This window comes from Canis aureus, chromosome 24 (assembly GCF_053574225.1).
Source record: "Canis aureus isolate CA01 chromosome 24, VMU_Caureus_v.1.0, whole genome shotgun sequence".
In the NCBI taxonomy this organism is placed as follows: Eukaryota; Metazoa; Chordata; class Mammalia; order Carnivora; family Canidae; genus Canis; species Canis aureus.
This window is the reverse complement of record NC_135634.1, coordinates 45,143,845-45,171,698: the sequence shown is the minus strand read 5'-3', so window position 1 is coordinate 45,171,698 and position 27,854 is coordinate 45,143,845. Positions and strand designations below refer to the sequence as shown.

The 27,854-nt window shown below is 50.9% G+C and overlaps 1 protein-coding gene across 12 annotated transcripts in view; it reads right to left on the bottom strand.

The window, feature by feature from the left end:
* The window catches only part of DIS3L2 (DIS3 like 3'-5' exoribonuclease 2), a 346,721-nt gene that overhangs the window by 18,328 nt on the left and 300,539 nt on the right, over nt 1-27,854 (bottom strand). For 11 of the 12 annotated variants that reach the window (XR_013363376.1, XR_013363377.1, XM_077869235.1 and 8 more), the window contains 2 exons: nt 25,650-25,729; nt 3,149-3,214 (listed from right to left, as the gene is read on the bottom strand). Coding sequence is in view for 10 of the 12 variants with exons in the window: in XM_077869235.1 (XP_077725361.1) it covers nt 3,149-3,214; nt 25,650-25,729 (146 nt within the window). In the remaining 2 variants the exon portion in view is untranslated. The remainder of the gene's footprint in view (nt 1-3,148; nt 3,215-25,649; nt 25,730-27,854) is intronic. The other variant, XM_077869238.1, reaches the window with a different exon arrangement.

Sequence of the window (27,854 nt, the reverse complement as noted above, 5' to 3'; positions counted from 1 at the left end):
ATGGTTTGTGAGAAGCAGCCGGAGGCAGCAAGAAAGAGAGGTCAAGGCAGAGTCCAAGATACACACATGAGGCGAAGCTCTAGGAGGGGGCAACACTGGCCCCTGGCACCGAGGGGCCAGAGGAACGGAGTTTGGAGGCTGGCGGGGCAGCGTGCCAGGGGGACCAAGGTCAGGGAGAAGCTGCCCAGGGTGTACCCTGCCCCACGTGGGGAAGATGGGGAGGCTGCGGGCGGGATGGGGGGCCTGGGTTTAGCAAGCAGGAGCCAGGTGCCAGAGCCCTGGGGCTGGGGCGGCTGGTGCAGGAAACCAAAGCCAGGGCGAGGAGGGCCTCTGTGATGCTTCCTGATGGCTGTTCTAAGGATCTGAAAGGTTGCTCTGCATGCGTTTCTGGAGGCAAAGGAGCTGATGGTGAGGCAGCACCTGAGGGTGGGTATGTGACCAGCCTGCATCCGACGGGAGGGGCTGTCCAGGGAAGAAGTCAGATGTCCCCTTGGAGCTGGGAGCTCTCAGGAGGGGACTCAGGGCCATGTGGTTTGCCTCGTGAAGAGGAGCAGGCTTGCCCTCACCACCCTCTGCTTGAGGAGGGCCCTGGGGAGGGCCCGGAACAGTATCGGTCCTGCAGGAAGGGGCGGGCTGCTTCCTCCTGGCAGCCTGGCGCTCCGGCCAGGAGACAAAGGCCACAGCCAGGCAGGGGAGGGAGGGGCAGGAGCCCACATTCCCCAGCCCCTTGTCCCAGGCTGTCCTTGCGCTCAGGGAGGGCATCTGGTCACCAGCAGCCCCGGAACACAACAGGCCCCTGTGTGAAGAGCAGCTGGGTAACCTCGGGGCACTGGCACCAGGACGCTGTCCCCGAAACTGTCTTTTCAAGTCCACTGGGCAGAGGAGAGAAGAGAAAGGCCCACTCCCATCAGGTTGACGAAGACAAGGCCCTGGGACAGGGTGGCGTGGGGGTGGGCGGGTGGGGCTGTTGGTCTCTGGAAGGCAGCAGCGGCAGGCACGCTCCAGACCCAAAGTCGGTGCGGGGCTGACCACAGCTCAGCTGGCTGCCCTCCCTCCCTCCCTCAGCACTCGGCTGATCTAGATGAGTGCAGGGAGGCTGGCGCCGGCAGCAGGATCTCTCTGGCCCAACTGCCCAGACCCCAACAGCCCTTGCCCTTGGGCTCCTGGCTCCTCTGCACTTACCCTCTCAACCCTGCCCACCCAGAGCAGCGGGGCCTCCAAGGATGTTCCATCTCCAGATTCATTTTACCAGCTAAACCAGAGGAGAAACTCGCCCCACCCCTTCCATACCCAGAACGCTCAGAAAGTGGCTTTGGAAAGGACTGGGGTGCCGGGCAGCCAGGGCACAGTGGCATGGCTGTGACCCAACCCTGAGAATGCATCCATTTTCAAAGACCAAAAGCAAGTGAGAGCCTCTTTTGCCCTCAGCCACCGGGGTCCTTGTCACAGCTCTGTGGGAATGTCATGCAGATGGAATCAGGCCGCTCACTGGGACTGTTCAATTAGCACTGGGTGAAAACTGCTAACTCGGAAATTTGATAAGAACTGCTCCCAGCCAGTTTTGAATCAGTTCTGCTCAGGACCAGACTCCCCTGCAGGGGCACAGCCTCACCGCAGGCCTGGGAGCCCTGGGGCTTGGCCCTGGCCTTGGGCCACTCGCTCATGAGCCCTGAGCGCTGAGCATGGAGTGTGGCCCCTTCTAAGCCTGAGCAGTGGTGGGGGGTGGGGGGCGGCCACCCTCGCAGAGGACCTGCTGCCCTGGGAATCGGGGCGGGATGGGAATGACGGTTGGCTGGAGTTGAGGGGAAGCCGCCGGGGACGGGAAGCTTCAAGAGATCTTTGTTGCGGTTCTCGCCTAGGCCAGGCCGGGGTGGGGCCGGTGGCCTGGGAGCTGGAAAGTGGAGGCCGAGGGAGAGAGAGACCGAGAGAAAGAGCGCACTGCAAGCAGAGCTGGCCGGGGTGAGGGTGGGGGGCACAGGCAGGCGGATCGATGGGCGACCACCCACAGCCGGCCCGGCACCCCGCGGCCAGCAGCCAAGTGGAGGGTGCTGGGGCCGTGGGGCTGAGCACACGTCACAGCTCGGGCCTCTCGCTGACCCCTCTCCTCCTGGGCTTGCTGCAACCTGCGGAGTGTTTTGGACATTCCCACGAAACCACAGGGAAATGAATGGGGCCTAGTTCACAGGCATGGAAAAGCCCAGAGGAGAAGGCCTCTGGAGCCAGACATAACAGGCCCTGCGGGTGAGGCCGGAGCCAGGTTTCCTCTTCTGTGAGGCTGAATCCACTCCAGGGCCTTTCTATAGGTTCAGCGGGTGGGGCCCAGCTGCAGCGAGGCACGTTTCAGCCGCTTGTTTTTCTAGCTCCAAAGGAAGTCTCAAGAGGCTAGGCGTCCGGAGCGTGGGCCCTCGGGCCTTGCCAAAGGGGGGCCCAGTGGCTGCGGTAGGGAGGGGATGGGGGTTTGCTGGGGAGCTGGGCTGACAGGCAGAAAGCCCTTTGTCAGCGTAAAGCTAGCTGAGAAGCCGAGCTCCCTTCCCGAGGTTCAGGACTCTGCTCGAGGAGGCACAAGGCCGGTGCTCATGGCACAAAACTCCCCCTAAGCAGAACCAGGTGGCAGTGTGTGCCTGTGGCCTCACAGAGCCCGGTAATTAGGGCTTGCTGGCTGCGCTGTGGTGTGGACGCACATGCCTTTCTCCACTTCTAGCAGCTGTCCAACTGGAATTAGAACCGCTGACCAGAGGAGGTGGGGCCAGGAGGCACGGCCACCTTCAGGAGCCATCGCTGTGACCCCTCAACAGCTTTGCTGTCCTTTTCAGACTCCCTGGCCTGGGGGACACTTTCATGCCTCAGCCCAAAACTATGAGGCCTGGCTCCATAGCCCTGGACAAGGGGCAGAGCTTGGTAAGGCTAGTAGGGGGCCAGCTTGGTCATCACTGACAATGGGAGAGATTAATTTTGATTTTAAAGTCAGACTTTGACCACAGAGATATTTGGGAGAGAAGAGTATTCCAGAATGTACAGGTGTCCCCCCTCTCACGTCCCCCCTCCCCCCCCTCCACGGCAACAGACGATTAGCTAAGAGAGGATGAGACACGTGTTCCTGGGAACTCAAGCTACTTTGCTTTTGCAAGTTACTACATCCTTTTCTCACCTCCCCAAAGACACTCTTGTCCTCTCTGCTGCTGGGGAGCAGCTCCCCTTGAGCAGGGCATCAAGGCTGGAAGGAAGAACAAACAACTGCTGGTCTCAACCTGGGCTTTCCACACACCAGAGTGTGGTGGGGCTGTGGTCTGTGGACTGTGGTCTTTTTGTCTCCAATGTCTCCTCTACTCCCAACCAAGTGGAGGAGAGGGTTTTCTGGAATGAGCAAAAGGGAATCTGAGTCTTAAGGTAAGCACTGCTTCCTTGGTCACAAAGAGGGAATCTGTGTTCCAATGTCCCCATGCACTCTAGCCATCAAGACCTGTAGATGCTGGTGGCTACCTGGGTGGGCTCAGCCCTGGGGGAGGCCTTGTGGTTGGTGCAGTGTGCTGCTCACAGGCTGCCCCCGCCCCAATCCACTGAGCCCCGGTCATGCCAACCCCATGTATGTACCTCGCCCTAAGCCACGGGGAGGAGAGGGACAGGCAGAAAGCACTGGCACGGGGCCGTGGTCAGGGCCATCTGGGCTGTGAAACCGCTCTGGGGCACTGCTGAGGACATGGCAGGACAGAGCTTCAGTCTCTGAAAAGGCCCCTGTGGGGTGGGCTCCTCATCACCTAGACACATTATTTATGCCTTTGTTTATGAACAAGGGACATGTGGGTGCCACCAGCTTCCTCAAAGACAATACATCTTGTAAAATCTTTCAGACCCAAGAGTCTAGACCTGAGGGTCATCCTGGAGCTGGAACTTCGAGTCCTTAATGCTTGAGGCTGCTGGGGAGGGGGCAGGGCCACTGCTCCGAGGGTCCTCTGCCCAATCCAGCCCAGATGGGGGCCAAGGACTTGATGATGCCTCTTACCTCTGAGCTGCCACAAATCCTATGCTCTGCTAGCATGGCCTTGTGCTGGCTTCTGCAATCCCCCCCCCGCCCCAGCTCCTCACTCATGCCTGTCCCACACCAACCTCTCTGTGGCTGGTTCTTTACCTTAATCCCAGGGCCTAGGGAAGTATCTCGTATACACTAGGTACTCTCCAAATATATGTTTTTATCTGCAATTGTCTACTTTGTCTATGCAAGATCAATACCTCTATTTCCACAGCACTTTATGCTGTTTTCACAAGTCTTAGACTCCTCACTCTTCGCATGAGCAAGGGGAGGCTCAGAGAGACTGGGTGACCCCTCTGAGCTCACAGACCAAGGACACAGACGTCCCGTCCACTGCTTTTTCCTCAGGTCATCTTGTGTAGCCTGCCCAAAGCTCCCTGAGGACTGGGCAGCAGGGTTTCCTGAGCGATGCCTGACCGAGGGCTCTGCTACAGTATTAGGGCCCCATAGAGCGCCTGCCCCGAGGCCACACTGGTACTGGGGTACAGGCCGCCGTGGTAGACTGCAACATCACTACAGTCCTTCTTCCCAACTGTCAAGGGCACCTCCTCCCTTCAGCAAGGGTTGCAGCAGCCACAGAGCCAAGGTCATTCATCTCAGCGACCTCAGAGGGACGGAGACTTTCCCAAGGACTGCTCCCTGCCCCGTGTCTGAATCTGGCCACACCGGGCAGGCAAACACATAAGGCCACCTACAGGCCTGGCTGGGCCGGGATACTTCTATAATCTTGGAAGTCTTATTTGCAGCCCTGGCTTAGCCTCTGCCTCTTTTCTGCTCAGGAATCAGAATTACCTGTATATCAGCACTTCCCCAAGGAAATGCTTCCTCTCATCTCTGTTGGGGCTCAGGCCCCCTCTGCGTCATCTCAGTGTTACCACTGGATGAGCACTGGTGCTGAGCACATTTATTTTTACTGCTCTAATCCCGACGGCTGCCCCGGGCACCACTCCTGCTTCTGGTAACTAGCTAAAGGCTCAAAGGTTCGGCCCATTTCACCTACAAACTTTTTTTTTGTTGCTGTTCTAATGCTATTGCTCCACCGGTTCAGAAGGGAGGGCAGAGCTTTCTGCAGAGCCATGGCCATCCTGACCCTCAGAACCTTGGTCTGAAAGCCTGCCCTGGGAGCTGCTGATCGGCAAGGGTATTTCCATCCTGAACTGAGTTGGGCAAAGAATCCAGGCCCCCTTTATGCTTATCCTGGTGAGTCCCATACTGTCAGAAAAAGCTCACTCAGTCTTGTTCAGCCAGTCCCATGGCCAGCCCGACTGTGGACAGAGCTCTTGGAGGGGCTGAGCCCCAAAAGAAAGATCTGGCTTCCTGCAGCTCTCTTGGTTCCTGTGCACCTGCTGGCTGGCTCCTGGCTTCAGCCTGGTGCCCCCACTAAGTCACGAGTGGGCACCTCTCATTGGCACCTCTGCTCCAGGAGTGCTCTTGGGGCCCAGACTCCCCAGGACCGCTTCCAGGCTCCTTGTGCTCCCATGGCCAAGGGCACGTGTAGGTCACAGCCAAGGGCATGTGTAGGTGGTAATAAAATGCTCAGGGAACAAACGAGGCATTTCAGAGAACTGATTTGCTTGGTGCTCCACAGACAATGTTGAGAGGAAAATGAGGCCTGTCTCTGGAGGTGGAAGTGGAGACAGCAGGTGGGCCCAGGAGTGGGGTTACAGTTCCCATGGCTTCCCTGTAGCTTATACCCACCGGAAGGCAGAGCATGACCTTGGCAGACAGAACCCAAGATGGCTTCAGCCAGCAGAATGGGACCTCTGGAGTCTGCTCTGATGAAACTCCTGCTTGCCTGCAGATGGTTATTGCTTAGACCTGACACGGGGTGATGGTATGGCCAGGGCTCATTTGCTGGTCACCTGACAAATGAATACTCTTGTCCAAAGGCAGGCCACCTCACTCTCTCTAAATATGAAACCCGGTAGATTACAGAAAAAAAAAAATTCTCTCCTCCAGGCTGTTTCCACTGAACTAACACTTGTCTTATCACCCACTGGGATGTGGTATGTTGAGTCTGGCAGAGGTATTCATTAGCTAAGTGACTTTTAAAATATTGACTTACCGTTTTATGAACTAGGCTCAGAGTGGTTTAAATGGATATGTTCCTGTCCAGAGCCTCTGGGCTTCCCCAACATTATAATGTCTCTGCCTGGGCAACCTCCAGGACACACTGAGGCACCAGCTCTCCCTATGAAGGGTGGGTGAGGGCCAGCAGGGCGACTGCTGGTTTTTATCCCCACATCCACCCTCTGTCGGGCCAAGGAAAGCTCTCAGATATAGGCTGTGGGAAGACTCCAGTGCTTTCCGGGTGTTACCCTCAACTCGACCTTAGACCCAAGGCCAGAACAATCTGGATCAGGCCCTTTATCCCTCTAGGTGAGCTGGGTCAATGGTAAGTCAGACGGTGAGGCCAGCAGATGTCAAAGCTTGACTGGATCCAGTGGTTTCACTTTCCTAAGCACCCACTCCAAGTTCATCCTGGGGAGCCCTGTTTAACGAGGATTTCAAGACGGCTCTAAGAAAATTGCACCCAGTACCCAGGATGCTGACCAGATTTCTGTGTCAGGATGGTTTTCTGGGAGCTTCTTTAAAGGTCATTCATGACCGGGAGGACTAGTCCATTCCATCCCGACCTCTCTCAGGGTAAGAACTGCTCTTGCTGGCAGAGGCTGCTGCACCCAGGGCTCCCTGGCCTCAAACTGTCCCCAACTGGAAGGAGGCCCTGTCCAATGCCCTAGGGGGTCTATGTAGCTCCCCGACTACAGCTATCCTCCCACGCCCATGCCTCTCATCTCTCCATGCAGCTACTGCAGGGGGCGAGTGACAGTGCCCCCCCACCCCCAAGTTAATGGTGTCATGCCAGTCCACTCACTAGCAAACCTCTGTGAGACTCAAGCCTAGTTCCTCATATGTCACATTTGTGTATTGGTGGTATTACTGCCAGATGTCAACAACAGAGAGACTGGTGCTAGTTTGACCCAGACTTCCTTGCAGACAGTGTGCAGATCTGGTGGTTCCACTGCCAACCCTACATACAGTGGGTGCTGCTCCTCGCTCTCCCCGGCTGTCTGCCTAGGAATGGTGACACTCACCCTGCCGAGTGTTGAAGCAAGCTGTGCTTCATACCCTGGCACTGAGTTCTGAGGAAGCAGCAGCATGGTCAGTGCACGCGAGGGCTGTGAGTGGAGGAGAGCCACCCGTGCCCGATCTCCTGGAGATATGGGGAGAGGCGTTCAGCATCGATGGGCAGAACCATGCTCCTTCTAGCCATAGTTCTCTCACTCCAACAAAGGCTGACAAGCTGGAACACAGAGCCCCGCTGAGCTCCTCTCCTAGCTCCTGTCCCTCGGCCTGCCACCTGCCACAGAGAAACGTCCCCCCCCCTCGGTGGGCTGGGGCCCTCCAGACCTTATACCCTGCAGGGCCTCCCACACGGACACCCCGACCTCATAGGCACCGGGCAGCATAGGCTTTCCCACGTGGGATGGGCACGGCACTGAGAGCCTGCTCTGCGCACACTGCGTACCTCTACCATGGCCTTTGTCACTGCTTGAGAATGTGGTTTTAGGTGCCCACTTCCCCAAAGGGCTGCGCACTTCAGGGAGGAGGGCCTTTCTCACTGCCTGTGTTGGGCATAGTAGCTGGCACCAGCAGTTGTCCAATAAGGTTTGGTGGATCAGGAAGGAAAGGTGTCTAGATCTGGGCTGAAAATGCCTGGCAACTGGTTCTCCAAGCCACAAAACACATGGGCAGGACCCATGGCTCATGTGCTAGGGAATCTCCTTGAGGTCACTTTCAGAGTTTGGAGGTGGGAACGGACCAATCTGGCACACAACACAATTCTGGGTAAAGGGGTTTCCTGTGGTTCCCCCACTCTGGTCCATCTTTCCCAGGGATCTGACCAGTGCTGGCCTCAGGCCTCCACGGAGGCTGGGTGCGGATGGCAAGGACGGACCAGGAAGACAGGGACTCTCCCTGTGGACGGACAGCTTCGCTTTCTCACCGAGCATAGTGGCAGCAACAACCTCCTACTCCTTGTTTGTTAAAGTCCAGAGGGAAAGGTCGGGAGTCATCCACCACAAGCTGCCTGGCTAACCTGAGGCAGGTTAACCTCTGACCTCCACTCCCTACCCTGCACACTTTCCCTTGTAAGGATTAAATGAGATAAACCATTTAACCTGGCATGCTGTTAAGTAGTCCATAAATATTAATTATTATCACCATGAAGACCTTAAGGTGACAAGAGTCTGGTGCTGGTCAAAAAAAGAATGTTAGGAATACAGGACACAGGTTGCCTGGGTGACTCAGCAATGGAGTGTCTGCCTTTGGCTCAGGTGTGATCCTGGGGTCCTGGGATCGAGTCCTGCATCGTGCTCCCCTGCAGGGAGCCGGCTTCTCCCTCTCCCCATGTGTGTGTGTGTGTCTCTCTCTGTCTCTCATGAATAAATAAATAAAATCTGGAAAAAAAAAAAAAGGAACACAGAACATGATGGAGGAAAAGAGCAGAAAGCCCCGGGGATGGTCATGCAGTATTTCTGGGCACCTGTAGCATTCCAGGCGTTGTGCTGGGGGCTGGGCAGGGACGGTGACCTTGCCTTTGGGTGCGGAGGGTGAACACACACTCACCCCCTATCCCCTGTCAGAATTTTCTTGGAGTCACAAGCTGGTTCTTCCCTGGGGCTCCCACAGCAGTGCTTTTAGCACTTGTGGCAGTGAGTCCCTCAGAAGTCTGAGGAGGGAGGTTTTACCCTCACTCTCACCCTCTACCCACGAAAACTTATGCATCTCATTGCAAGGAGTTCATGGGTCACCAAGCCAAAGGCAGGAACCTGCCTCGTGGGACCCACACCCGAGGACTGGTTCTGAGAAGACAAACGGGCACATAAACAACACGAGAGTTAAGTCTGATGACATGGGGAGCTGGACAACACGCCAGGAAGAAGGCCCACAGGAGTGAAGAATCCCTTCAGCTTCAGGCATGGAACACCGAGGAATCTGATGGTTTCTTGGGATGCTTATGACTCAAAAGCTGGTGGCCAGCTAGATGGTCTTTCATCTGCGCTGAAGAAGAATGTGAGGGAGCATGTGGAGGTGAAACTGGAGGCGGTGAGAAATAAGGAAGAGCCTCCTGACATGACAAATGCACCGCATGATTCAGTTCACAGCTGGTTTTACAAGCACCAATTTGTCGTGCTTCTTTGGAACTCAACTGCACGCAATCTAGAATATTCAAGCAAGGGGCAGAACCAGGAAACAAACACCAAAACAAAGCCGGTGAGTGGCCAACACAGGTGCAGGGGCTAGGCGTCCTCCTTTGCCCCTCACCGGGAGCCCTTCCTCCTCTTGAGCAACGGTTCTAAGCACCTGACTCAGCTCCCTGAGTCCACACCCCCCACGGGGCCTCATGCTCCTGGACAGCGGTGAAGTGACAACCGGCCCTGCTTGTAACCAGACACACAGGCAGATGGGGCGGCGACTCAGCAGGTTGAGTGACCACACATATTATGGAGTGTTTTGTGTGGGGAGAAAAGGCACGGCACAGCATGCTAGACCTCAAGGAAAACATTTTTATAGCACGATATAAACACTGTGAATAATCCCAGATTACTAGAAAGGGCTCCGTTTACGTCCAGTTAACACTACTAAAGCAAACAGTAGGTGTATAAACTTAAACTTTTGGTGCTTGGAAGAATGAATCTCTTTCCAGGTGAAAATAATGTTCCAGAGAATAGGTTAGAAGCTTCCAGATGACTCAGACATTAAGGTATTTATCTAAGGATCACAGCTGGCCTACCCCTGTACGACATGTCAATGAGAAGTGCAGTGTGAGGAAGCCACGTAAGAGTCTGGGCTCCTGGGACAGATAGTGGTGCCCCAGCATTCAGAGAGGGAGTTGGTGACGGGGGGGGGGGGGGGGTTGTGCTTGACGCCACTGCCTCTGTGCAGTGTGAGTACTTGTGCCTCTGTGCACTTGCGAGTACTCCCCGCAGCCCTTCAGTTACAGGTGATGTGAGCAGGGTCCTCAGCTCCAAGAAATTCACCACGTCCTCTGTCATCTCGGGCCACTCTCACGGTTGGTACTTGCCCCCTGTGAGGGTGGGTGACTGACTGCCTGGGCTTTGGGGATAGATGCCGTGTCTCACCTTGCAGCCTGGCCTAGCAGTGCCTGGCATGTCCTTGGGGCAGACATGGGGTCACATGAGGCTGGCCTAGGGGCAGCTCCAGGTCAGCAGAGGGGTTCATTCTGGGTCTGGGAGGCCTTGCTGTGCTGAGTTCTCAGAGCAGCTGCATATGTTGGCCACTTCCTGCCACTTGACTCAATGGCCAGGCGCGGGGAGCTTGCGCTGAGTCACTCTGTGAGATCTCTCGTCACCTGAGTGCCTGCCATGGAAGCAGTGTGCTCAGAAGAGAGAGTAAGTCGTATTCAATTCCTCTTCAATAAATGAAGCAGCCTCTAAGTGATTTCTATTAATTGATGGCCTTTGTCATCAAGCACAGCAATCCCTTCAGGCTCTGGAGGCTTCCTGCCCAACCACCAAGAAAAAGCCACAATGCCCCAGAGAGCTGGGGAGTGGCAGTGAAGACGGATCAGGAACACTTCCCCGCAGAGAGCACAGCCAAACGCTGAGAGAGCCAAGCACGTTCTGGTTATTTGCCAGGCAGCTGTAGGAGGTGACAGCCACGGGCACCTTTCTTTAGGCTTGGAGCCAACACACAATCCTGTGGCTTGGTTTTCGTATGGGCTAGCCTCCCTGAGAGTACCTCAGGCCTCTGCGGCCTGGGCCCGGGCTCTGGACTTCCATGCACCCCAGACAGGATGTTTATGCAGAGGCACTTGCTACTCTAAGTATCTGAACATGCCCTAGAGTCCGGAGCAGCACACCAGCATGGAGGGAGCTGGAGGTCATACCCCACATGCCAGAAACTGGCCTAGTCATCAAACGGGATTGGCCTCAATGTTGCCAGCCTCTTCTAGAACCCCCCTAAAGTCTTGGAAAGGGACAGGCCTCCTTGGGTTTAAAAACTGCCCAGCTGAACTATCAGCTCATAAAATTAGCCTTCGAGGCCAAAGAGAAGTCTTCCTTCCAGAGATGCAGAGAAAGAGGCAGGAGTCATGCCAGAACATTCTGAAAAAGGTATGGATACAGCAGGTAGACATACAGAGAAAACAAATCTGTTAATTCTCTCTCCTAGGTCAAAGCATGTCACCGCATGCTAAAAAGCATCTGGAAATAAAAAATAACTGAAGGGCTCCGAGTCATGCTGGGTTGCTGCAGCCCCAGCAGGCGCCCCAGAATGTAGAGACTGTGGTCTGTTGCAGAAGATGCATAAAGGAAAGGCAGAGCTGTACAAAGGACATTGAGCTCCAGAAGGAGAAAAAGTTGTTTGCTTAATGTAACCCTGTGTTAAATTAACCAAAGAAACATCTACTCTTTGTTATAAGGTCTTTGAGAGTTTCAAAGTATTCAGTTTCGAGAGTTCTTGGTGTCCTAGAATTTTCTGTCTTGCAGGGAAATCTCCCCGGTCATCCTTGGGTAGTTATTTGGGCTGCAAAAGGAGAGGTGTAAGAATAATGGGGACATTCTTACTGAGGCTTGGGCCCAGGGAGCCCCTGCCAGCCCCAGGGCCTATTTGGGTTTAGTTCTCTACCCTCCCTGTCCTCTGTCTTCCCCTCTCCACATCTCAGCGGGGAAAGATTCTGTGCATCTGCACAAGATTCAGAATCTTCAAATTGGGACAGCTGACACTGCAAAGGGCTTTAATATACAAGGTTCTACTCCACAACCCGAGCCACCTGATGGGAGGAAAGCCTTCAGTCTCCACGTCCTATCCCCTGGCATCAGATAAGAGCTTGAGTGGCAGGAGCCTGAGAAGGCCCTGGCCTGGTGGGTGGCTCAACCAGGTGGCTGAGGAGAGATGCAGGTGCAGCCCTTCAGGGTCTCAGGCAAACCGGGAGGGCGCCTTTCAGCGTGAGACTCCCAGCTGCCCACATTTGCGTCCATGGCAACAGAAGTCAGAGAAAGGTGGGATGGGGAAGAGGACAGTGATATAAGGGGATTTGGAGGCAGAGGAAGAAGATGTTACATGTATCTGTGAGGTAGTTTAACAATGCTTCTCCAGGGAATCTGTGACAAAAGTGATAGTTTTGTGACCTTGGAGATTTCTCATTCAATATTCTAGCAGGCAATCTGGGAGGGGTGAGAATAATTTGGGGCTTTGGGTCTGACACATCTGTTTGAATCCCTGGTCAGCTATAGGTCCTTCTGTAAAGTGGACAAGGCAAAATATTCCTCACAAAGTTACAATGAGACACAGTCTTGGGATAAACATCAATTTCTGTTCTCTTAAAACACTGATTTCATTCACCCAGCTCTTAGCCTACAAACTACCACTGCCACATTTCAAACCTAAAAGTATTTCCATACTGAAAGCTCATCTTGGGGAAAAGTAAAATCAGGTGTATATAAAAGGTAAGATTTCATAATCTTATGGGAGCTTGTGGCAAAAACTCCTTTCTGAGATCAGGAATAAGACATGGATGTCTGCTCTCATCACTTCCATTAGACACTGTACAGCACAATAATGCAAGGAAAAGAATTATATGGTGTGAGCATCAGGAAGGAAAAAGTAAAACTGTTACTACTTGTGGATGACAGGACTGGGTATAAAAAAAAATCAAAAAGGACTTATAAATTATTTGGGTTTTATAAATAAATTTAGCAAGATCAATGGATACAGGATCAATACAAATAAGTTGTATTTCCACAAGTCGGCAACAAGGAAAAAAGGAAATTTATAAATACCACTTAAAACAGTATGATAAATGATCAAATGCCTAGGAGGAACCCAATACAAAATGTAAGACTTCTACATAGAAAATTATAAGACAGAATTGAGACAAATTAAAGAAGACATAAAGAGCAGGATATACCATGTCTGTGGAGTAGGATATTCAGTATCCTAACAGTATCAGAAAATCCCAAAAGGATTTGTGGATGCAAAGTAATCTCAATGTAAATCCCAGCAAGGTTGGGTGCATGTGTGTAGCAACTGACAAACTGACCCTAACATTATTAATATGGGAACGGAAAGGGGCAAGAACAGCCTAGAAGAGGAACAAGGTGGGAGTGTCTAGCTCTACTGGAGATCAAGACTTTTAACAAAGGTACAATAATTGAGACGGTGTGGCATTGGCACAGGAGCAGACATACAGAGCATGAAGTGAAACAGACCCCCTGACAAAGGTGGTACTGTGCTTCAGCAGGAAAGTCTCTTCAACAAATGATGCTAGGTCAACTACATAAATTCATAGGAAAAATGAAACTTGCTGTACCATATTCCAAAATCAATTCTAGCTACATTATAGATATAAGATCGAGAATGTAATAGAATAGAGCTTCTAAAATTAATGTAGGAAAAGTTTGATGGTGAATTTTGTGTCGACTTGCCTGGCCAGGGAATGCCAGGATTAAACATCATTTCTAGCGTATGTATGAGGGTGTTTCCAGCATGGGTATAAGCACTTGAGTCAGTGAAGTCCATAAAATAGACTGCCTTCCCAAAGGTGGGTGGGCATCATTTGCTCTGCTGAAGGCCTGAATAGAACAAAAGTCAGAGGAAAGAGGAATTGATCCCTTTTTCTGTCTTATTGTTTGAGTGGGGGCATCTTATCTCCTCTTCTCCTGCCCTCAGACTGGAATTTATACCATCGACTTTCCTGGTTCTTAGATCTTCAGATTCCACTAAATCACCACCAGTTTTCCTGATCCTCCAGCTCGCAGATGGCAGATCATGGGACTTCTCAGCCTCCATAATCACATGAGCTGATTCCTCCTAATAAATCTCATTTTATACAAATATATTGATATATAAATATAATATACTGGTTCTGGTTCCCTGGAGAACCCTAACACAAGCAAGTCTTCAGGATTTTGATACAGATTTCTTAAATGGGATATAAAAGAATTAACAATAAAGAAAAAGATTGATACACTGAACTATATTGAAATGGGGAACTTCTGTTCATTAAAACTCTACCAAAGAGAGTAAAAAAGCAAGCTACTGATTAGAAGATATTTGCAACATGTATAACCAACAAATGACTCGTAATTAAAATAGAACAATAAATCAACAAGAAAACCAGAAAACCCAGTAGAAAAATATACTTGAAACTTGAAAAGACACACTACAGAATGCACAATAAACATGAAGTCTCATACACTGCTGGTGGGTTAAGCCGGGAAACCACTTGGGAAAATTGCCTGGCAGTGTCCACTAAGGTGGATATTTTTTCTATGATTCAGCAACTTCACTCCTAGGTATACACTCAGTGATGTATAATAACCCCAGACTGGAAGCAACCCAATGTCTGAATCATGTAGACTGGACGACACGTGACGGATTCATACAATGTAAAGTCTTCCAGCAATGAGAACAAACAGATGTAGCTAGATGCAGCAACAAAGATGAATGCTAACAACATAATGCTGAAAGAAAAAAAAATCAGACATGGAAGAGAGTATATGGGGATGTGGGGCCAAACAAATCTGTAAGTGTTAGAAGCTGTGATGGTGGATTCCTTCCTGGAGGAGAGCAGGGTATGGGGGAAGCTCCCAGGCACTGAGATGTTCCATTTCTTGATTTGAGTAATACTTCTATGGGTGTGTTCATTTCTACTCTTTGAACTAGATGCATAGGATTTGTGGGCTTTTCTCTGTGTACATCATGGTTGACAAAAATAAGTTTTACAGGTGAGCTTACCGTAAAAATCTATTTTCCAGTGCATGTGCTATGGAAGAAAACAGCAGAATGGAGCCCCCCTTCCATGTTGAGACATTGATTCATGTGCCTGTGCGAGTGCACTAATGAGTCTGCACAATCTCCCCACTGTTGCTGGGTCCAACACTCTTACTCTGATGGGTTCTGGACTTAGAAAGCCAGCAGGAGGGGCCCCTGGGTGGCTCAGTCAGTTAACCATGTCTGACTTTTGGTTTCAGCTCAGGTAATGATCTCAGGTCTTGGGATAGAGCCCCACATTGGGGTGTGCACTTAATACGGAGTCTGCTTGAGATTCCCCTGCTTGCAGTTTGTGCTCTCTCTCAAAGAAATAAACAAATAAAATATTTAAAAAGGAAAAAGAAATCAAGGCAGCAAGAGTCGAGCAGCTAGAGATTCCTCTTTGGGCTGAGTACTCTGGCCCACAGCATGGGAAACCACTGCTCACGCAATCCAGTGCTCTAAAACCTGACTTCATGCTCCCTTCCTCCCCCATTCTCTCAGTGGGCAGAAAAAGGGTGCTGATTCCACACGGCTGACCAGGAGTTTCTCTCTGCCCTGGCCAGCTGTGGCTTGCATTACATCTGCAGGAGACTGGGTGACTGTAACCCAAAGGTCACGTAGGCAGCGCAGGAGGCAGCCATGCTGACCCAGGCCTTGCTGTCCTCCCTGCCGGGGGCCCAAGGGCAGTTTCAGCATTTCTCTGTGTTGCTGAGCCAGCCCCTGCCTCTGCCTGAATCATTTGGTGGATACTGTATCCCAGGGAGAAGGCTACTTGCCTCCACCTCCCGTTTATAGCTTGATCTTGGGCAGGACGCCGCTCAGGGAATCGGTTCCCCTCTCTGTAAAATGAGAGTGTTGATCCTGGCTTCCCTTTCTATAGGGAGAGATGAAGTCAAATGTACACTGCAGTGTTGGCATCCAAGGTATGGATGCTGTGTGGAGTGAGGCAGTGGGAGGGACCAGCGAACCACCCACCATCTCTCTGCATGGTGCGAAAGAGGGAGAAGCGTACCCCCCTACCCCCCATCACCATCTTGACTGGGGCAGCCTGAGCTGGAGTTGTGGCTGCACCGCACAGTGCCCAACACTCACGGCTGTGATGGGAAACGGTGAGCTCACACCTGTACTGGACGTAGCCAACCCCAACACGCATGCTGCAGCTGCAGGCCTGCTCCCGTGAGGTCACCCCTGGCACCTGTCTCTGGTTGCAATGCCTCCAGCTCCCCATTCTCCTAACTGAGGGCTTCACTGGGAACAAGAAAGGCTTTCTTCATTCAGTTGGACCTGGCAGTGTCGGTGGGAGGTCTGGGGGCTCTCAGGTAACGTCACCACTTAGCCCGAGGAGCTGGCAGGAGGTCCAAGGTGCGGACACAAGGTGTCATTTCCAAAGCACTGGGAAGTGTTGGTGTTGGTTTGAAGTCGTTAAGGCTGCTGGGAAACACCTCCTCTGCTTATTTGAGGTGAAGGAAGAGAACAAGAATCAAGCAGAGTGGAGACAAATTATCGGGGTTTTATCTGGGAACCCCTGCTCTCTTGCCCGCCCCAGTGTGGCAGCCATGGAAAGGCGCCTCTCAGACCTCCAGCCACAGGAGCATAAACCACCCTACAGCTGGGCTGCAGCCTCTCCAAGCCACCACTGCACTGGTGCCGAGGTGCACTTCCCCGGGGTTGCTCTGGCAGGTGACTTTAGGTCCATGGCTTCCCATGGACCTGGCTGCAGCCCGAGTCTCTCCCTAGCCAGGCCTCCTCCTTCCACCTCCTCCACAGGGGCCGAACTGTGTGGAGGGCTGCAGACTGTCTCCCTGCCCTCTCCTGCCGCCTTCTCTTCTGATGCTGCCCTGGCCTCTGCTTGTCGGCAGATGTGAACAAACACAAGCAGTGTCGCAGTGGATAAAAGAAGACAGGCAGAGTGTCCCCTGCCTCCTTTCCGGGCAGCCACGGCCCTGACTAGGACTAAATGCCAGTATGACAGTCCTGCTGGGGGAGTGCTGGGCCTGATAAGAGAGGAAAGAGATTATATACCACGAGCAAGACTTAGCCGGCAGGATTTGAGGGCTTAATCAAAGGGGCCAGGAGATCAGACAAGATGAGCAAGAATTCATGGACTTAGGGTATTTCATGGGATGTGCAATTGAGCACCCTGGCAAAGGGCCTAGACACACTGCTCCTGGGGTGCTCCTCAGAAGCCCAGAGTGAGTGATAGCTAAGGCTGAGAGAAGTGGGAAGGCATGAACTGCCCTGGCAGACAGCAGAGGAAGGAGTAAAGAGGCTGAGGGAAGGGGCCATGCTGGACTGGAAGTACTGCTGAGGTCAGAAGACCCCGCAGAGACCTCTGTTCACTCAGGGCCTCTGTGGGAGGACACTCCTTCACCACCATCATCCACAATGCACTAGGAGAGGAAGATCAATCATTAAGGAGTTTGCTGGTACCATGCCTCTGTAGGCTACAGAGGACAGCAGGAGAGGCCATCACAGAGCTGGGCTCTAATGCTCCTGGGGATGACGCTGCCTGAGGTATTAGAGGCCAGCAGTAATGTGGCACCGGCCCCTCTGAACTGCCAGTGCCGGCTACTGCTAGGATTCTTCAGACTCCTAAGTGTGCAGTGGCCAGGAGATGACAGGAGCAGTCACCATGGGGGTAAAGGGAGGGATAACCCACTCTGATCAGAGGAGGGGCAGGCGGAGGTATGTGGAACTCAGGGGCACCTTCTGGTGCTCCCTTGCCCCACTGTGAGTGGACACACAGGCATGTGCCAACCCTGGCTTGAGAAGGATATGACAGCCAAGAGCTTGGAAACCTCATGAGGCAGGTTTGGGTCAAGCCACCAGCTAAGCTGCCAAGACCTGTTGAGGCTCTGGGTGAGGGTGAGAAAAATCTGAAAGGGACAGTGGGGGAGAGGGAGGGGAGGACCAGTAGGGGCCCCAGGTTCCATTCCCTGATGGAGGCGGTAGTTTGTCCCATTGACTTCTCCTTTCAAAGCTCCTCCTTTCAAAGAGAGGCCCACAGGAACCACAGAGGGGTTGCTCCCCAGGTAGTGGAGCACAGAGGCCGACACATGTAGTACAAGGGGTGGGCTGTGGCCATGAGAAGACCTGGGTCACTCCAAGCACAGCAGGGATCTTGAGGCAGGCCGGCTTCCATGGGATGTGAGATTCCTCCAACAAACAAGGCTGGTTTGAGGCCTAAGATTTCTTGGAATCATGCTGCAGGCTGAGCCTCTACCTGCCAGCCCTCCTTTCCTCGCTCCCTGCTTCACGGGGGCAGGTGCCATGGCCTGCAGCCCTGCATCCCCCTGTGCATCTCTTGCATGCTAATCCTGACTGGGAGGCTACTAGTCAGTGGACCTGAGCTCACCTGTCATACCTGTCATGTCCTCTATGAGGGAAACATGAGAACAGAAAGAGAACCCGGTGTGATGCTAAGCTCTCTGACCCTTGGTCTGCTGTGATGGTGCCAAGAGCATCCTGAGACCAAAGCAAGGATGCTGACTGAGCAGGCCAGTCCCCTGGGCAGGCCTGCATGTGGGGGAGCCCCCAGGTTCAGAAAGCACCATTTGCTCAGAGGCTAGGGGAAAGAAGCCAGGTGGCTCCAGGACCCTGCCTGAGCTCTGTTGCCAGAAGGGCCAACAACCTGAGTGATGAAGTGCCCACGGGTTGCGGAGAGCAGAGGACTTGAGGACTGGCACTGCCCTCTCCTCTGGAAGGCTGCAGTGCTGCTGTCTTCAACACGGGTTTACAAAGATGGGAAGGCACCTCAGCTGAGGAAAATCAGTCCCGCAGGGAAGCTTTCTCAGACACCTCTAGATGTTGGCTATTTGATATGGGTTTCAAGGTGCCAAAATGAGTTATCTAGCAAGCCAGGAAAAAACAAAAGATTTAGTTTCATTAAGTTTAGCAAATGAACCTGTCCCAATAGTAAGATGGAGGTGGGGGAACTGGCTGTGGGAGTGAGGTAGCCCCCGGACCAGGGCGAGGCCTGGCTGCCCACAGCGGGAGGAGAGGGCACTGCGAAGTCACAGCCAGGGTCTGCCGGGACCCAAGGCATGAGCCACGCAGGCATGTACAAGGGTGACAACCGCGCTCAATAACTGTTGACACAGCCACATCACACATGACCTCATTTCATTCTCCCCCAGACCTGATATGTATGGTCATCATGTTCCTAATGGAGAGGCTGCATCCCAGAGAGGACAATGACCTGCCCTGGAGAAGACTGACAAGACACAGGTTTGTGATGAGAGGTCAGGAGCCCATTGTATCAGACCATGCGGTCTGCTCCCCCAGGGGTCCACGGGATTGCCAGAATTGAGAGAGAGCTTTTAGGGCAGACCTGCCAAGGAGAGGCTAGAACTAGAAGCTACCCCCTCCCTCAGCTCCAAGATTTAAGTTGTGGAGAGAAAGGCAGGTGGTATGAAGGCACAGCATGGGCTTTGGAACTGGCTAGTATTGGGGTATAATCCAGGCTCTGCTCTTGACCATGGTGTGACCTTGAGCAGGTTAACCTCCCTCTTTAAAAAAGAAAATCTATAAAATTATGAAGATAAGATCTGTCTTGAATAGCTTTGGAACTAGAAATAACCCAGATAAGCCTGTAGCCTCATGTTGGTGATTTGTGGGCATTCAGAAGCTGGTAGTTCCTGTCACTATCACACTGCAAGGTTCAGAAACTTGAGCGGTCACTGACAAAGTGTCTGGCATATTTAATCCTCATCATAATTATTACTATGCCTCACTCTCAGGCAAAACACGGTAGGCAGTTGATATAAATGACTATAATCACTACTATATTTACAGAGTTAAATCAAATTTTTATAGCTTCTTTCTTCTACATGTTAGTTCAGAATTCATAAACTATCCAAGGAGACAGTTTTCCCTGATGTCAGGAGCAATTTAATCCTCATCGTAATCCTACAACGAGTAAAAAGACAAAGGGGGGAAAGAGATTTGACTCCCCAGTAGCCAGGTTCCCTCTCTAAAAGATTAGAGGTCCCCCCACCCACTTCCTTCATCAGGTATTATTTGCCAGGTCCTGGGCTAGGCATGAGAGACGCTGAGGTGAATAAAACAAGGCCCTGACCTTATAAGGGCCCAGCACCATGGGGGTAGCAGCAAGTGAACAAACCATTGCCTGAACTGCACCGTGCTCAGTGCTGGAGAACTGGACAGGTGAGCTGCAGGACCATGGAGAAGGGGCAGTGGCTTCAGCCTCTAGTGCCCGCTATTAGGGGCTGGAATGCTTCCTGGAGGAAGTTTGTTAGGGGCTGGAATGGTTTCCCAGAAGACGTAATACCTAGCTAAGAGTGGAAGGAGAGAAAGGGGCTACCCAGATGGGTGGGGAGAGGGCTGTAGGAAAAAGTGGGGATCTAGAAACAGGGAGCAACCCGGTCACACAGAGACATGTTGCACATGAGAGAAGGTGGTCTGGTAGGCGTGGGATGCAGGGAATGCTGCAGCAGGTGGGGGCCCAGCCCCTCCCACTAGCCCAGGGCCTCTGAGGGCCTCTGGAGTGTTCAGTTAGCTCTGCAGCCTTGGTGCAGAGGACTATACTGGTCCCTCATGGAAACTCTCCGAATGCTTGAAGAATGCGTGAGTGGTGGTCAGATTTGCATTTTAAAAAGTTCATTCAGACTTCGGGTTCTGACAAGATGGTGGACTAAGCTGATGTGGGCCTCTTTCCTGACACGAACACAGAGAAATGATGGATAAAATATATGGGAAGAATATTTAAATATAAAACTGAGCATGGAGAATAATGGGACAATGCCCAGGTAGCTGAAATAAAGAGGAAACCAAGTCAAAGCCAGAATCGTTACCATGGCAACTGGAGCTGGGATTATCAGACTCTGATATAGTTACAGGAGCTGGGATTTCTTTCTTTTTTTTTTTTAATTTTTATTTATTTATGATAGAGAGAGAGAGAGAGGCAGAGACATAGGCAGAGGGAGAAGCAGGCTCCATGCACCGGGAGCCCGATGTGGGATTCGATCCCGGGTCTCCAGGATTGCGCCCTGGGCCAAAGGCAGGCGCCAAACCGCTGCGCCACCTAGGGATCCCAGGAGCTGGGATTTCAATGTCCACTGGAGGAAGAAGAACTGGCCAGGGAACTGGACTTAAGAGCCTCGCAGAAAGCCAGGAATCCAGGAAGGGCTGTTGGTCTTTATTTTATATTTTTTTATATTTTATATTATTTTATATTTATTTGTTCTTGAGACACAGAGAGAGAGGCAGAGACTTAGGCAGAGGGAGAAGCAGGCTCCTTACAGGGAGGCCGAAATGGGATCAATCCCCGGACCAGGATCACACCCTGAGCTGAAAGCAGACACTCAACCGCTGAGCTACCCAAGCGTCCTTGGCTGCTGGTCTTTAAACAGGGACCAGGAAGACCTTTCTCACAACCCAGAGGGTATCTGTATGTGGTGTGGAGCAGAGGTTTCTCCTTTGCAGAAAGGAGATCCCCATCCTGTGCTGCATGGGTGGGGATAGAGGCTGAATACACGCTACCCAGGTACTGAGAATCCTGAGCCAAGCAGTTCATGACAAACCAGCTTGGCCTCTGGAACTCCTGGGGTCTTGGCAGAACAAATGCCAAGGTGATGAAAACACATATCCACAACCCATGGCTCCCATGGTGTAAACAATCCCTTAAGACAGTCTCTTGATAAAAAGGAACAAATCACATGAAGAAATGAACCACCATGAAGGCAAGGCAACAGACACAAGACATGGGAGAACTGGTACCCTTAAACTAGAAATAATCAAACACTCTCAAAGATGCTATATGTGTCATCAAAATAAACGAGTTGAAAGGAATAGAAATCATGATTAAAAACTAGGACACTGAAAAACAAAAAACAAAACTTAATAGGCTGATTTAAAAAAGCTCCAAATAGAAGTTCTAAATATTAAAAAAAAAACCCTCAAGTTTGGAAGGAGTATTGAACAGGTGATTATGAATAGCTACAAGAAGATTAGTAAACTCACAGGTGTTTTTGAGGAAGTGCTGGAATACATCACTGGCAGAAAGGGAGACAGAGAAAAAAGGAAGAGAGAATAATATGGGAGGTTTCTAACAGGAGTTCTAGGAAAGATCAAAGAGAATCAAAGAGATAGCAGAGAAGAATTTCCAAAGTGAAGAATGACACTGAGTCCCCAGCAACCTGATAAAGATGAATTCACTCTCAGACTGCAGTAAGACTGCAGAATGTCAAAGTCAAACATGAGGACTTAAAAGCAACCAGGAGGAAGAGCCATGCAAAGCTCCCTCAGGCAGTACAGAGGACAGGCTGGAGGTCAGAGAGCCAGAGGCAGGGAGAAGCCTTCTAGGAAGCTCCCTGTCCCCGGCAGTGGGAGGAGGGTAGTGGGGATGGAGGCAAGGGAACATTCTGGACAAAGTTCTCCTCGGGGGAGGAGCTGCAGTGAGGTCCACTATTTACACAAACTCTTCGAGGCCCTGGAGCAAGTGTAAGTCATCTTTTGTGCCCCAGTGCCCAGCACAACATGTGGTGTGGGGCAGGGGCCTGATGAATGTATAAGTGACTTCTCATGAATCACTTATTCGCCCTTTGAGGCCTTGCTTTGTGAAGAGATTTCCAAACCCCAGTGTGAGAAATGAATCTCAGAGAGTTCCAGATTCACTGGACTGCTTATTAAAGGTGGTAAAGTTTTCTGCAACAGAAAAAAAGAAGATCCCGGGTGGAGACTGGCAGCACTGGCCGGGGTCAGGGGAGAGGCCTCACCTCTTTTAGGTACAGATGTGACCAGCTTTTGGGAGGCTGAGGGGATAATTTGAGTGAAGAGCTTTAAAATCTAGTTCCAGGCACAACAGGGAAGCTTCTTCTAATGGCCTTGGAGTTTAAGAATATTTACCTGATGACTGTGCCCTCCAGCCCAAGAAGAGGGAGGATCCAAGTCCAGCCGGATATCAGATACAGACAAGTCCCAGGGCCTGTCCTCCCTGGAGCCCAGGGGCAAGTATGAGCCTCTTTATGCAGATGGAGAACAGGAAGCCATGGAACCAAAAATTGGGGTTATCAGGATGTTTCCAGGGAAAATAAAAAGCAGAGTGCTTATTTTCAGGGCCACTCCATTTGAAAAGAAAGCAAAAGACCACTGGGGTGAACCGTCTAACACTTTCAATAATTATTCACAACACTTTCTTTGCTGATGGACTGAATTTGGCAGAGCTGAATACTAAAATGACTCTGAATTATACTATGGGGAAATGCCCAGGTGAAAGCAGTAGTTTCAATAATTAACTGTACCAAACTAATATTCAGACTTCAAGCTAATTTCTTGTATATGTAGAACCTTCTCCTCTGCTGCTCTTGTATTCATGTTACTTGGCTGAGGCAACAAGGACTCCTTAGGGCTCAGGGTGAAATACCCTCATTTCCCCCACACCACTGTTACACCAATATCGGGGTTCAGGCACTCTAGGGGAGATGACTCTAAAAGTGACGAGAGGAACCCAGACAGGGCAGAGTCCAGGGGAGAGGAGAAAGTCACAGTCAAGCTCATGGCGTTCTCCATGCTTTGCTCCGCAATTCAGTCCTGGGCAGAGGTGGGTGCCTTTAGACAGAGTGCTTTGCCCACAGCCGGGGGCTGCCGGAGGCAGGTGCACCAGCCTCTTCCCTACTCCTACTCTGGTAGCAGCAGTCACAGCTCATGGATGCAGCCCTGCCGGCGCTGGGAAAACAGAATGGAAGTCATGAGGTAACTTTCCTGTTTGGGAAGGAGAGGAATCAATGCTTACGGTGGGCACTTTATATGCTGGGCTGTGACGATGTCTTTAACATGCTATTCCAATCCCCAGGACAATCATTCCCCCAGTTATGGCAGAAAGTATCCTTAGTCCCATTGTTCTTAACACAGGAAGAAATCCGAGGCTCAGAGGTTAGGAAATCTGTCCACAGATTGAGGACGAACCGCAAGACTGCCACTAAGACAAGCAAGAGAGAACCAGAGAAGGGGCATTGAGATGTCTGATTGCCATGGTTTCCCAGATTGTGGCTCCTTTCCAGTATCCTACACAAATGCTTTCTTTTCCACGTCTCTGGGGACCAAAGCTTATCAATATTCACAACCCCTAAATTCTCCTCTTATGTCACTTATTCTGATGACATGCCAGGAGTTGGGGATCAGGCCAAGAAACAGAGTTAGGCTATTTTCCTCTCTCAGCTCCTGAGACTACCTAGGTTGTTGTCACTGCACCTCTGTACTGCGACAAACATAAAGGAAGGAAGGCTGGTGTCATCCTCCCAGTGAACAAAAACACTGCCAACCTTTTCCCCAAAGAGCACAGTCAAGGCAGAACTGGAGTCTTGCAACACCCCTGGGCTGAAAGATCTGTTTCTGCTGCCATGGTCTGTGTGTGTGTGTAGGGGGGGCTACCAACCATGCCATCCAACAAGCACCAACCCAGGGAGCGCAGGGCAGCACAGACAAGCAGCTTATGACTGATGTTTCTCTTACTCCCTAGTGATGTTTGCACTTGCCACTGTGGGCTTCTCTCAATGGTCCCCACCTCTCCCTGGACCTAGGCAGGCTGGCCCTGCTTCTCTGCTCAATTAAGCATTATGAGAAGCTGAGATGGTATCTCTGATGGCCTAGAAACCCTGAAACTTCCAGAAACAGTGCCATCCAAGAGGACAAATGATGGTGTTGAGGGCACTTGGTCAATCCTTCCTAAATGATGGATTTGGTAGGAACAACAGCTTACCATGGCATCCTCTAAAGATAAATGACAAATAAGAGTCATGCCTTGAAAGTGATACCAATGGAGATTTGGTCATGAAGGCACCAGTCTTCCACCCATAACAGAGCAAGAGTTCTTCAGGAAGACCCTTTTCTCTTCTGGAATGTAAAGGACAGTTCCACTGGCCTGTGCCTATTGGATTCTTTCCACTGGGTACAATTAACTAGCTTGGATATTTAAATAATTAGTCCTCAAGTCCAGGTTGGGACTGATCCTGTCACTGACCAGGGTTTCCAAAAGTAGCAATGTGGGACATTTAGTCTCTTCTCAGAGCAAATGTGATCATCGTGACTCCTCATGTGGCTGTGCCAAGTGACCTGGAGCAAGTTACTTATGATCCCTAGACTTCAGCTTCTGCAAACCCACCAGTGATAACAACAGAAGAAAACTCTTCAGGCTGCTATGAGGATTACACGGGATAACAAATGTAGAGTCCCCAGGAGTGTGCCTGCGGCCCAGCGGGTGCTCACTGGTAGCTGCCATTATCGCCCATCATCACCACTGTCACTGTCATCAGCAGGCACTTGCCACCACTTCACTGTCTCACAGATAAAAGTGCACAGTCAGAGAGGCAGTCTGTGGTGAAGAAAAGAGCTGCTGTGACAGCCTGCCAGGTGTCACCTTTCTAATGACAAGATTACCAACTTAAATCTCTGTAAGTGCCCAGAAATTTCCCAATTACAAAATTCACAAGGTAGACTAACACAACAAGACCTATCCACAGAAGTACAGTCAGACATGACAACAGCACAGGCCAGAATCACACAGTGAACCAAATTAGCCAGTGTGTCATTGCGGAGTGGGCCGGGACTGGGGAGGGAGGTGTTCCCTAGAGGAGAGCTGAAGTCTAGAAGGGAAGGTCTACTTCTGCATATACTTCTAATATCTCTCATATCAGTACTTCAAGTCCTATATTTAGGAGTCAAAGAGATCTTACAGGAGAAACAGTTTTGGGCCGGCTGCTTTCCAGTTGAGTCCCCCAAAATGTGATTCCCTTCCTGCCAACCCCTTTGTCAGAGAAGCTCGCTGTGAGAAAGCCCACAGGCGCTACCTCTGCAGGACGCTCTTTCCCGCTGAGTGGCTTACTTGTTGCTGTCACGGTACTCATAGATGTGGCATCCTTGGGGCAATCCAGTCTCGTGATCCAGAGTGAAAGCAAGCTTTAGCTGCATAAAGAGAGAGGAGAGAAAAAATTAAGTCTAGGCAGGCATGTGCTATTCATTCTGGCTGCTGAAATGAGAAAAAAAAGTAAAGCAAAATCGCATTCCGTCCAGCTGACATGTTGTGGAGAGCCTGGGCCTGCCACCTCTGGGCAGAGCCATGCCTTACAGGGACACCGTCATCAGTGAGGATTGTTACTGGGACTCTACTTGCTCAGTTAGCATGTAACCAATTATTTACTAGGCACTTACTCTGTGCCAGATACTGAGCTAGTGGATGGGGAAAGAACAGGGAAGAGAAGCAGAGAGGGGCCTCTTTCACAGATCTTACTGTCTGGTCGGAAAGATTGGTACCAGTCATGTACCCACACAAATGAGTGAATGAATGAATGAATACAAAACTTCCAAATAAAATACGTTCTCTGAAGCAGGAAAAAGACTCCTGCACTTCTCCAGAAGTAAATAATCTGATCTAGACTGGGAGTGAGGGAAGGAGGAGGGAAGGATGGGGTGAGAAGGTTCTTCTTGGCACAGCACGTAAAGAGGCCCTGATGTAGGTGTCTGGGAACCGAAGGATGGCTGGTGAGCCAGAACCCAGCAGATATGGGGGCCATGGTGGGCAGTGATGCTGGAGAGGGAGGCCAAGTCAGAGCATGTAGAACCTCGCTGGCCACGTTAGGATTTATGACCTTTACCTTGGTAAGGACGGGGTGGATGACATGATCAAAGTTATGTTTTAGCAAGATCCCTTTGGCTACTGTGTATAGAACAGGCTGTAGGGGTGAGAGCAGAAGCAGGTGCCCTGCGGGAGGCTACCAACCAATGCAAGTGAGTGGTGATGGGGGGCTGGAGCTGCGGGGTGGAGAGGGGGGTGAGGGAGTGGTGAGAAGGAGAGAAATGGACAATTTAAGACCTACATTAGAAATACCATATGATTTCACTCATGTGGACTTTACAAAACAAAGAAGATGAACATAGCGGGGAAAGGATGGGGAGACAAACCATAAAACAGACTCTTAACTACAGGCGGGGAATGGGCTAGATGGGTGATGGGCATTAGGAGGGCACTTGAGATGAGTGTGTTTTATGTAAGTGATGAATCACAAATTCTACTCCTGAAACTAATATTACACTGTCTGTTAACTAACTAGGATTTTATTTTATTTTTTTAAGATTTTACATTTTTTTAGAGAGAAGGGAAAGAGAGTGGGTGTGTGTGTGTGGGAGGGGGGTAGGCAGAGGGAGAGGGGGTGAGAGAGAGTCCCAAGCAGACTCCACATTGAGCATGGAGCCAATCTCATGACTCTGAGATCATGACCCAAGTGGAAACCAAGAGTTGGCCACCCAACCAAACTAGAATTTTAAGTAAAAAATTGAAATAAAAAAAAAAGTAGTTTTAGAAGTAGAGTTTATAGGATATGCTGATGGATTCCATGTTGGTGATACTGGAAAAGAAATCAAGGACATTTCGTTTTTGATTTGAACAATCGGGTAGGTGGCTGTTCCATTTGCTGAGTGAGGAGAATGAATCTGGGGGTGGCTAGAAAGCCAAAAGTTTTATTTTGGACATGTTAACTTTGAGGCACGCAGTAGCTTTCTCTGATTAGGGATGATCAGGAACAAGAATCTGGTAATGAGGTTTTGGTTTCTTTCTGGATCCTGGAGGGAAGTGCTCAGGTGAGTGCAGAACTCCTGCATTGCCAGGAAGCCAGAGCTCAGGGAAGTTCTGTATGTCCTGCTAGAGTTGAGTTGGTTATGGCAGCTTTAACATTTCTAAACCTAGTGCCAATTACTAGATTTACAAATTCACCAGGTTTTTAAATTGCCAGGGAAATTTTAACTAAAATTAACTGCACATTAGGAAGATACATTATTATAACTTTTTTTTTTTTTTTTTTTTTTTTTAACTGCAAGGCTGTTAACACAGATCTGCATCATTAGATGCTGGATGATTTTTCTCTTCCTGAGAGGGAAAAGAGCTTGTAGGAATGGCTTGTCCTCTTACTGACCCAGATGAAAATACAAAAACAGAAACAAGCCCTTCTTCACCATCATGAAGCCAGGAACTTCAAGTCAAAGGCATGTTTTCCCTACAGAGCACTGCTTGGATCTTCCCAGGCCTCTTTCAGTA